We start from the raw sequence: 12,101 nt of genomic DNA on the forward strand, positions 1-12,101 counted from the left end.
AGCCGGGTTCCCTCTTCCTAACGTATACCTCTCCCGAGGGGGTGGGGTTTCGCAGTCTTTGACGAAATATGTAATTAACGTTGAATGAATGTTTTATCGACCTTATCTTGGTAATATTCGCAGAGTTCTCGGTGCTGAGGTCGGAATGAAAGAAAGTCAGAAATTGATGTTTCAGCCCCGAGGGGGCCTTCCTGGAAGAAATAATTAAATACTCTTAAACCTCACGTCTGAGGTGAATCTATCAATATAAAGAAAAATTTCCAAAAAGCAACGCAAAATCGGTGGGCATTAGGTCACAATCCGTATCGTTGTAATTATTTGACAAAATATATAATTGACGCTCGCATGCCGCGATCGGATAATTTTCAACACCTATCATTTTTTATCCATTCATCAAGAAAGCACATTTGAAATTGGGGTAAATATCATGTCTTGGTAGTATGAGTGTTACATAGATTTCTGCATCGTGTAATTGAGAGTAACGCAACTTCACATGCATACAAAATATTCATATTCTTAGCTGCTGTTTCGATAATAATTTTTTGTTTCCTCGAGCAGAGCTCGAAACTTTAAATATAACAATAATGAATTGTAGGGTGCTTGATGACAGAGCGCTTTAATCAATGCACGCAGTGCGGAACAATGTTGGTAATTCGTCAAGTATTTCTTACCCTGTGAGTGTTATTCTGCGATTTTACAAACAGCGTAGCAAATTTTTGTTGTTACTTAAGTTATATTTTGAGTGACGTATATTGGCTAGGTTCTCTAATTCAATCTCCGCATGCAATCGTGAATATCACAATATATTTGCGCTTCTTTCATATATTTGCATATTTGAGCAGAGGCAAATGATGAATACAGTAACGTATCCAGTCACGAATAAAGGTTCGTATAAACATGCGTCCTGGTATGCACGGGGAAAGCATAACAGCCATTTTGTTTGAAACATTCGCTTCACTACTTTACTTACAACCGTGCTTAATCATAAGTAAACGTTAAGTATCATAATTTGATCCTTCAGAAGACAGACAACATTTATTCTACCCTGCAGGATAAAGAAACAAAGTAAAATACTAATAAAGAAGCATCGACTGCAGGCAAAACTGTCATGTAAGAGTTGAAAATATCATAATTTCCTCTTTCGTTTCTACGGCATCTTATATTTTCAAAAGCTTATAAATTTTCACATGTTCACGAGTAAAAAGATTTTCATAAATTTTGAATGCGATTTTACTCCATGATCCTCCCAAGGGAATCATCACTTTATACCTCACTGTAATATTTGCTCGATTAGCAGTATTTTTCGTCATCAGGAAGTTGAAGTTGCCAACTTCCTTTCTTGAAATAGTGCTATATAGATATGATTTTCTTTTCTTCATTTTTGCACCCCAGCACTGATTGAGAAGATGTATATAAAATATACCCATTTCAAACCTCACATGGTCCATGGTGGAAGAAATTTAATCGAAATAATTACTGACTGATATAAAACTCGCCAGTTTCTAACTGCGACGTGTGTGCAATTATATTCTGATTCAAAATTCTCCATATGCATTCGTTCTCGGAAATGAGATTAGTACCTATTTCATCTCGAACCCACGCCGTATTAGCGAGAGTAGGCGGACTTGATACGATAGTCTATATTTTTTTGCGTCTGTCGGATCGAATACGGAGAAAGCTTGAGCCCACGACTCAAAATGAAGAAGTTCCGCTGCCTCCCTTCCGTTCAAACAACACTGCGGCGAAAAAGATGGATTGTGAAAATCGATCGGCTCGATCTGGCGAGACGCAAACATGGCCATTGGCTAATTATCGATAAACGGATGGTAATAGGTTTGGGACTCGCCATTTTGTGGGTAGCTGATACCCGCCTGCGCAAAAGAATCATTTTTTTCCGGCCTCCGCGCCGCTCTTCTTGGACATGCCGGCAACGCTCAGGCATCAGGCTCCCAGGTTCTCCACGCGTAGGCAAGCGGCCGCGCAAATGTGGTCGGGTGCGTTGGTGCGAGGGGTTCCGGAGGCGGTTTCTGATTGGTTGGCGGCTGTCGCGTGACGTCAGCGCGGTGCGAACCACTGAATGAGTGGAAAGAGAGGAAGGAGCAGGAGCTGCGGTGCCGCGGCTGCCGAGGTCCACGGGCGTCGCGAACGTCGAGTGTATGCCGGGCGTTGGGGGGGCGTCGCGACGCTTCTGATCACAAATTCCTGCATTCTGACGACAAGTTTCGTCCATAGTGGACCTACCATCTCGGGTATGACCGCCACATACCTCTCCACAATATATTCACCTTCGCACATCTCAAGGGAACGCACGTCGATCTGTTGTGATTTTGCATTTGTATACATACTTTCGAATCTTCGACCCACCATTCGTCGAACACATCCTCTGCTCAAGGCTTTCAAGTGTGACGTAACATAAACTCCGTTATTTAATACGTTTCATACACATTTTCTTTAAATTTTAAACACCTTTTTGTGTAGTTTTGTTATTTCAATCTCCGCGCACACACACACACACACACACACACACACACACACACACACACACACACACACACGCACACGCAGTAGTGCAATCGTTTGCTAACCATTCTCTTGTTCTGCAGCACATATTTACCCGTAATCGCATAATTACCGTACAATCATTTTTCTGCATTTTTACCGCATCAATATTTAATCGCAACGAGCATATCTAACCATAACCATAACCTATCGAGTGATATCCACATAATTGTTAATCAATTGTCAGCTGCAATCCGACTGACAATTAGAAGAAGCTCATTCGCTGATGAAAGTGATAATTATTCTGTATTACGGAGGATCTCGCAGGAGAATTGAGAGGTAAGGATATTTATTACGTACCTTCAATTAGATCTGTTTTTAAACTTCGAGCGCCACGGATTCAAATGCAAGGGGGGTAGAAAAAATACTGTACATCGTGTTTCGATGCTTTGGACTTGCAGTGTCTTTAAAAACGAATAAACGAATGATATGTATATTGTCAAGTTTGATATTTAATTATAATGTACTTGAATTTTACGAATAGAAATTGTGCACATTGAGGAGGATAATCACGTATACATTTACTCTTCCATGTGTCACAATCAGCAGTTACCTGTCTATTGACTTTATTCCGATGAAACTTTGATTACATGCACTGTAATAAATGTTAAGGTTGGCCAAAATTGCCTGGTGTGGACCGCTATAGTACAATGTTTTTCGTCAATTCGGAAATCAAACATCAAATAGTCTTTGATTGACACGAAATAACAATTTATAAAAGTCCACACCAAATTTTTCTCACAGTATATGCGAGTGGAACATTAAGTTCGCCGCTTAACCACATTAGGTAAATCATGTGAACTGTAAGGGTCCAAAATTGAGCCAATTTTCTGGTTATATATATATATATATATATGTATATATTTCACGTTTAACGACGTGATCTTAGCTGTGATCGTTTATCGCCGTTGTACCAATTGATATATTCTGAAGTATTCAAATATAAAAATCCATCTTTTCCCCCCACTCAGCAGTTAAAAAATGACTCTGTTTTGTCTGCGGGGTTATCTGAGTGGTGGATGTTCTGCAGTAGAAGATTGTCGCGCGTGAACGAAGCATAACTCGATGGTTACGCTCTGACAGCCAAGTCGCTGGAATCGTAATTGAGGGTTTTTATTTTCATCCTTTTTTTGTAAAACGTTTGTTCATCCGTGATGAAATCTTGGTTTAGATCAAGAGAAAACTATTGTTTGTCTCGTAGCTCGATCATAGTTCGAGGGAGGAGGAAGCGGTGAAGGGGGCGAAGGGGGCGAAGCGTTGCCCGTTCTGCTTCACTTGTAGCACGTAGTTATTTAAGCGGTACTAACGGCGAGTGTTTTTTTCCAATATGCTTTTCTTATCCTGCTGTTGCGTAGCCGCAGGTTTTATCCCAGCGAGGCGTTTTCGTTTCGGAATATTGTGACTGGTAAAAAATTCCCGCAGTTTATGTCTTTTTTTCTTCTTCTTTTTCTTATTTCCTTTTCTTTTTCATCTCTTGCTTGGAGACAAGACTAGTAGACGGCTAAAAAGCGGAGCGAAACGAATCTTCATCGACAAGGTTCGTTTCAATGCTGCTTGATGGAAACCGTTCGATTGTACGGGGAAGCTGATGTTTTTTGTGTACATCTTATACGTATACCTTATACCTACCTGCCGGGCGAAGGGAGCCCTCTTTTCTTATTTACGAACGAACGAGACGCGTGTAAAATTTCGTATATATATATATGTATATCCACATGGAAACTGTATACAATTTCTATAAAGTATACAGGAATCATTAAAAGCAATAGAAAATGACTTGATAAAAATTATTGCTATGCCATCGAAATGTCTTTCATAGATTTACTCCAACAACTATACAGTGTATATAAATATTCATGTTTTCAACGATTTGGGAGGTTCATGACTTTTTTTTTCTCAAACTTAGTATTTGCGTTACTACACGGCTCCAAACTCTTCAGCCTGTATCGATTGGTGTTGATAACTATACGGTGTACAATTTAAAGAACGGCATGTAGAGAACTTATCAAATCCCATACCCGCACTCCATCATTTCCGTCGCTATTCGGTTACTGAGTTTAAACTTGACAAGATTAGTTTTGGATGGGAGGGAAGGTTGACGTTGGTTGTCAGTTTGTCACCTACTCAAGCGACTTATTGTTGTATACCACGGCATTATGTCACGGTATTATAACACACGAAAGTGGTTTGGGAATGGAGATACCAAGGTTTTCGGCTGAATTCTTGTAGTGGAAATGAGTTTCAAAGTGCAGATTATTTCATGTTTATTCAGGTTGTAACTTGTGAGCGTGAAAAAATGATCCTGTCCCCTTTGGTGCCTCAAAAACTCTCCGATGCTTGAAAACTCATCCAAGTACTCGTGGAAGAAAAGAATGTGTAGAGTAGGTACGGTTCCCCTCGAGAGCTCGTCAGGTTATCAGCGCTCCTCGATGTCTCATGCACATCACGCCGTATACTTTTTGCTTCAACACCAGCCACGGATAATTGTGATTTTTTCGACAACCTATGTGACGATCGACGTATGTTACGTTCAACACTGTAATTACTCGGGTTATCGGCTGCGGCGAGGTTAAAGAAACAGAAATGAATTCTTATCCCCGTTGTCACGCTCTTCACTCTTTCGCGTCTACGTGTCATCAAGGGTGTAGAGTTTTCACAACGGCACTCAGCCACTCGAAACTCTGGGGATGAAAGTGCACTTAAAACCACGGTGATATCTTTGTTACAAAAATGAACACGTTCGGGGTAGAGGGTGACGGATCTTTCACCGCAAATGGATTTTTGATACCATTTACAAGACGATGTTTGAATCTTGCCTCACGAAAGTTTAAACCTCGATCCTTCAATGTAGCTGCTTGTGAAGTTTGAGAACTACTGCGTCAAGGTTAGGTACTGGCGAGTACCTATGTACCCGTACATATTCGTACCTACAGTGTCGATTGCAGCAGTTGAAGCTGGTGCTTTGGTCAGAACCCATGAAATTATCTTCACCGCTTTTCGATCGAATTCTTCGCTCTTTCTCCCGCTGTGAACGTAACCTTCTTCATCCATATAGCATTGCAGATATACATATCTCTCACGAATGTATACAACCACCTTTAAACCGCAGACACCACCAAAGATGAAAAAATTTATGTCTTCATGCGGTAAGTAGAGCTGTTTTACACAACTCAGACATCATCTAGACACCGTAGCATATGGCAACTCTGTCTTAAGTTGTGAAACAGTTCTCTCTAACCTCGCTTTTACGATTCAGTTTCTCACAGAATCCTAGTTTTTGTTTTTTGCTTGTTGAGGAAACAATATTTCTCTGGGCGGTGATGAGTTGCATTGTAGAATCATTGTGACTTCTTAGACGGCGTATATTGCTTCCGTAGGTTCGTCATCTTGCAGCTCTTGGGAAGCTGACGATCGACTACAGGCACTTTTAGAAAAATTCTGACGCCTCCGAGATCATGCAAGTACAAACAGCACAATTTCGAAAAGTACCATGATGTAATAAAAATACGGAGGTGCTCAGTGTAAGCTGCAGACCCGTGAAGTTTCAGGAGACGAGGGCTTCACAGCCGTATAGTATCTGAAGAACCTCTGCAAGGAATGCTCGCTCCGAGCATGACTTGTATTTACCAGGGTATCTCAGTTGCCAGGGCTTCTCATCCTGAAGAAATACATCAGCCTTGACAGATTTTTTTCTCTAAATAACCAACATCACGAAACCATGCTGCTCTTCAAGGCAAGTAATCAGCACATGCACGTGCTACAAAACGAATCGGCTATATAAGATGTAATTTAATGAAGACTTATATCTTCAAATGTACTTCGGTGTCATTATATTTAGTAGAAGATTTACGTACACTCACATACTACATGGTTGGCTTCCGGTATTGCATGTTTGTCAAGAGAGAGAAAGGGGCAGCATATAGGGTAACCGGATATTCCAAGATGGCGACTTCCGGGCTTATCCTTTGATCCTACATGAGCTGAAATTTCTCGTACCTCCAATAATGAGGAACTTTTAACGTTACGAACCGTATTTTTTTCGTGGTAAATTACACAGGTAAATCGATAAATCTGTTTCTGTATATGCAGTTTATGTTACTTCTCAGGGTCTTTATATACACGCGGATTTACCCTTCTCTAGATTTCGCGATCCCAAAAAGGACGTGCTCGGGTTCGTAAGGAACTAGTCTCATTCAAGCTTTTTTTTTAAGCACAAACTCTGATCCTGTCTAAACGATTACTTATACTTCTTTCGCTAATGTCTGCGCATTTTTTATTCTCCTTCAATCTTTATTCCTCGCTCAGACGTCTCTGTGAAACTTAACGCGAATGGCTTAATAGATTGAAGACCAACAGGCTCTTGGTCCACACAACCTGGTTGGTTTGTCGCTATAATAAAGAATCAGACACTCACTTTTTGCTTTCCCAGACGGACCTGAAACTCTAGAGATCACAACGCGTATGATGATTCATACCACGGCGGGGTACTAGTATTACATTGATCAGTGTTGTCTGTTCCGTTGAACGTGACAGATTTACCTTCTACCATATCCACAATAAAATAGACTGATGATCGGGAAATTGATACCAAACTTCATCATAAACCGTTAAAAATGCAATTTTAAGTCCGAATTTTATTCTATCGGGTCGTTCAACTGTTACCGAACCCATGCTTAAATTTATCCGACCAGTCCTGTTGGTGAGAGGACATAGATCTGTGAGAGGCTGTTCACAGGCATAAGATCCGGTCAAGTATCATTAACCTCTTATCAATTTTTTGATCGATGTATCACGCCTGAGGTGACTAGTTCTTTGGCTCGACTTGTCACGCAGTGTCTTCTTCGTGAATCTGTCCTTTTGCAGAACACCAAACAGTGTCATTCTTATCCTGTCACTGAACTCGCCGCAAACATCACGACAACTGCGTTATATAGGTACTTATATACGAGGAGTTTGAATCTAGTTAGCTCAAGTAACTTGACATGACGTGTATTCAACTTTGATTGTTTCAAAGCTTGCAAAGCTTGATCTAGATCTATGCTGTATATTCTAGCTGTCTCAAAAAGATAATGAACCAAGTCCGTTTATGTTTTTGCTATGTCATCAACAATAACAAGATGACGATTGTCCTTATACGAACGGTTGTATAATACAAGGATTAGAGTGGATGTATGATACGGTTCGTTTTACAAAATTATCATTGCAATTGCTTTACAATCGCCCTCTCTAGTTACGAAACATCGTTGCATTTATTATAATTATTCGTAAAAATCTCAGTGAATAGCAGTCACGGAGTAAGTCTTTCAAACTTTTGCAGGGTGAAAGATTGATTGCTTTTGATATTCCTTTTAAACTTTTCCCCAGCTCCGGTTATTGATTTACCGCGACATCCCGGTTCCGCCATAGATGTATCTCCGATTGTCCTTCAGCTCTTTGTCACTAGTTTCTTTGTTCAAAAAATACGATCTTCTCTCAATCTGTCCATTAACTTTCCGCTACATAATCATCACGGCTACAGTTAATTACTTGATCCCAGAAATAAGTTTATTCCGTACTTTGTGTTAGCAATATCGTATCTTTGTTTCAGACAAACAATGTTAACAAAAACGTGAAAACTATGGATCGTTTTATTGACCATTACAAGCACTGATTGTGAGACGTGTTACTGGATAGTTTCCCTTGATTCCAGGAGATATCTTGCACAAGAAATTGCTCTCTATTGGTGTTCTTAGAACCGTGAGTCACGGTTGATGAAAAAAGTAACCAGCCATTCTTCCGCGGTGTTGAGGTAGAAACCAGAAAAAATTTATATCCCGGATAGTTCAATGTCCGATAAAAGGCCACTGGTGAGAGGTTGTTCAAAATATGGGGATTCGCTTAACGGTGTAATTGTGTAACCCTATACGTTCCTTATATCACGAATCGTATGTATAATGCCATTATATTTATCTGGTAACACCGCATCTGGTGAACATCTGAAAACAATGGATTGAAGATATTCGGATTCTGTATCCTTCTTAAATTTCATTACGCAGATAATGTTAATCTTGACGGAAAAATGTCCGCACAGTACGTCCAGCAAATGCGTATGCACATACCGAATACTCATCTTAATGTTGAATTTGTTTCGTAGAAGTTTCCATTTTATACTTGGAAGTTTTTTTTACATCCGTTTTTTGCTTTTCTCTTCTCTTACAAAAGCAACATCAAGATAATTGGTTGCTCGAGCTTAACGTATTCTCGGTACGACTGTATAATGTATGTGTAGAATGAGGTATACGTATGGCTGCAACTATGGTTGTGTATGTTATACTTGTACTTGCGGCTATAATACTGCAGATATAATATTACGACAAGAAACAGGGTGCAGAGAGGTATTATTTAATTGGTTCTGCAACATCAGGCATTGTTTCAGGCATAAGTGCTGCTACTAGTCGCCTAGACTGGACGACGTACAGCTTTCACTGCCTACTGACTAGATATTTTTTCTTCTCGTATACGTCTCTTTTTCGAGGGACCAAGAGCGCCTTGTCGAAAACACGTGCTCGCTCTCAGGTTATCGGTAGAGAAATCCTGATACAAAAAAGCGCTTAAGGCCCCTGGGATAAAACTGCGGGGATAAAAGCACGGGGTACTTCAGATTCCGGATTTCACAATTCAATGTGTCCCATGACCCTCAACAGCTCTCCGTAATATCAATCCTCACGATGAACTGTAGAGTTGCGAAAGTACGATCTGATACGCAACGCGAATGAGTATATTTAGAATTTTTTCGACCATCGAATTTAAGCCTGCGAGTAGTTTATACATACCCAACGAAAGTAACTGATTCTAAATCAACTGACTCTTCGTGTCTACGGTACGTCAAAGACACAATTGCCTAGTGTAGATGAAGAACCAACGAAGAGCATACCTGCTCCGAGAGTGAAATAATAATGTCAGCACGATAGTGAAGGGGGGATAGTGAACTGTATGTGCGCCAAGACTTTACGGCATGGAAACTCTTTTGCCGTAGGTACCTACGTTCGTACAGAGCTCTATAGGTATACGTACGGTACGTACGGTGAAACGGTTGCATAACCAGGCTCCCGTTGCCACGTGGATCGCGATTACTCATAGTTTGCCCTTGGTTGGAACTTTTGAGTCGACGAACTGGACGGCCGAGAGAGTTGCGGCCGGCGAGCACCGTCGCAACCATCACATAACCAATGCCGCAGGAGCATTGCACTATCCTGCGTGTGTAGGTTATGTATCACGACTCTGGCTTTGTCCAATTCGAAAATCGAACAATCCAGTCTTCGTTATGCAGGCACTTATTATAGCATGATATGTCACATTGAATTACCATTTTTCTTACGTCGTTCACTTTGAGTATACTTTATCGAACTTTATGGGCCTACTTATTACTTTTTACACTCTAATTAGCCTTAATTAACGGTCGTCACGGTTACGGTTTGTATAGTCGTCACGCTTGCCTGAGGCATTCTGAAGATTTTTACGCAACTCTCAAGAAGCAAACTCGCAGAAAATAATCAAAACAAAGTTTGAAGTTACTAATACGCTGCACGGTAGATCATCCGCAATTACCTGAAAACTATTTTCTTAGCCCTTCTCCGATAGTGTAAACTTTATGCACGGAGCGTTGGTCAGAATAAAGTGTAAAAAAGTTTTGTTTGTAAGCCTGGACTGAAGCTAGAGCCGATTGTAACTCAAGCAGACCGAGAAATATCGAATTATATTTCTCCCGGTTCAGTTTGTACTGATTTTCGTAGTCCATGACTGTATGGCGTAGCTGCAGCACTGCGGATGCAAAATCATTATTTACGATGGAAACCAACGCTAACCACATAACAGTGATAATAATTCTTGAGTCTTTACGAATTACATTACAAGAAATCTTCTGCCCAGTCCCGTACGAAATAAAGTCTCCTACCACGCCGTAGTAACGCCTTTCAACTTTTGTTAATAATTCCATATGCAGTGAAGCCGAATTCGTGTTTCTCACACGCGATGTACGCATTTATTCAGTTTAGCGACACCAGAGATGTACAGTAGAATAAAAATGAAGCTGGAACATACAGGCGCTGATTTTTGTAAAACTCAGGGTTTGCTTTACAGTACGTGGACGCAAGGGACAAAAAGATGAACCATCTTGAGAACAGAAATCTTCATTCGAAAGGCTGATGACTCATATGAAAAAAAAAAAAATAACGGAGAAATGTTAAAGATCAATGAAGTTAGATTACCAATCATCTCGTACTGCGTCAGTTTTCTAAAATTATTCGTTACTTAATACCTACAAACGAGGAACGATATAATTATAATTCGATAGTTCTGGGAGGAGATGCTTCGCAATCCCTGAAGATTGTCAGGAAGTTGCTCGAGTACCTGAGCAGCCTGAAATTCGGCGCCTGTAAGGATTTGGAAGTAGAACGCAGAATTAATGTTATGTTTCGTGTCAGATTTCTACAATTTCCACCGTCAAAAAGTGATATTTCAGTTCAAAATTGATTCCTGTTCGGTCGAAGTGACTTTTGTCAATAATCATGGCATCAATTCCAGAACAATGTTCTATATTGCAAATATTGAAATCCGGTCAAAATCAGCTGCATTTTCTCTTACGTGCGAGAGGGCAGATTTTAATCCGTTCAGACCTGTTTCACGCCCGGATGGATATACAGGTCTTTATGAGACAGATGTTTCGCTGGTTAACTAACGCACTGACGATGGGTACAGTATACGTACAATATAATATAATATAATGTAATCGGCGACCCTCTCTCAACCAGGAGACTTATGCAAAGGACATATTGAAAGAACTGCGTCAGTCTCGGACATTCAAGCGTTAAAATATTTTTTTGTTTCTTCAGTTATTCCTCATTTGTTAACGGCAGGTAAAATGAGCGTCGGTATCACACGGTAGCTGCATAAGGTATACATCTATCGTATGTCGACGATGACATTATCATTTTATGGCAGATAAGAACGGTTTGAAAACTCACGAATTTTAATATGATCTCTTGACAGTCAATAGTTTAAAAACTTCTCTACACGCGCAAATGTATTACAGTCGTGTAAACGTGTAGAGCTGTATCAAAGTTTGAATCTAATTTTACTCTACAGGTGGATAGATACGGATCGAGTTAAAAGGATGAGAGACGGCCGCTTGACGTCGTCAGAATATCCGGGGATGCGAATTTCACGCGCAGGCTCACTGAGGACCACGGAGCTGCATCTCCTGATCATCCCCACCCGGGTCGACAAACCCTTACTGCGACGGAGAAGCGCTCGACTGCAACGTGAACCGGTCAACATTCGCGCTCAGGTTCTCCGGCGCGGCGGTCGTTCGCTCTCAAACGTTTTCTATCGTTTCGAATAGACTGCAACACAGAAGTGATCAGTGCAGTCGGTTTTTATTTCTTTGCTTTTTGTTCAAACACTAGCACTGATCCTTTTCAACGATATTCACACTGCAAAGCACAACACAACTCGAATGATCGACTGCCCGCGCCACATGGCCAGTGATACGAATACAGCACGGT

At 40.7% G+C, this 12,101-nt stretch overlaps 1 protein-coding gene across 1 annotated transcript; it reads left to right on the top strand.

Moving 5' to 3' along the window:
- Nucleotides 1-2,140: 2,140 nt before the first annotated feature.
- LOC124411078 lies at nt 2,141-12,027 on the top strand. The gene is made up of 3 exons (XM_046889946.1): nt 2,141-2,249; nt 2,747-2,838; nt 11,683-12,027. Exons 2-3 carry the CDS (start codon nt 2,786-2,788, stop codon nt 11,936-11,938), a joined length of 309 nt encoding a protein of 102 aa, XP_046745902.1. The 5' UTR covers nt 2,141-2,249; nt 2,747-2,785; the 3' UTR covers nt 11,939-12,027.
- The last annotated feature ends 74 nt before the right edge of the window (nt 12,028-12,101 follow it).

The sequence above is a fragment of the Diprion similis genome, chromosome 10, assembly GCF_021155765.1.
Source record: "Diprion similis isolate iyDipSimi1 chromosome 10, iyDipSimi1.1, whole genome shotgun sequence".
Classification (NCBI taxonomy): domain Eukaryota; kingdom Metazoa; phylum Arthropoda; class Insecta; order Hymenoptera; family Diprionidae; genus Diprion; species Diprion similis.

Coding starts and splice junctions, on each gene's coding strand:
- LOC124411078 (XM_046889946.1), top strand. CDS start 2,786: ATGAAAGTGATAATTATTCTGTATTACGGAGGATCTCGCAGGAGAATT. Junction 2,839..11,682: donor TCTCGCAGGAGAATTGAGAG/GTAAGGATATTT, acceptor TTTACTCTACAG/GTGGATAGATACGGATCGAG.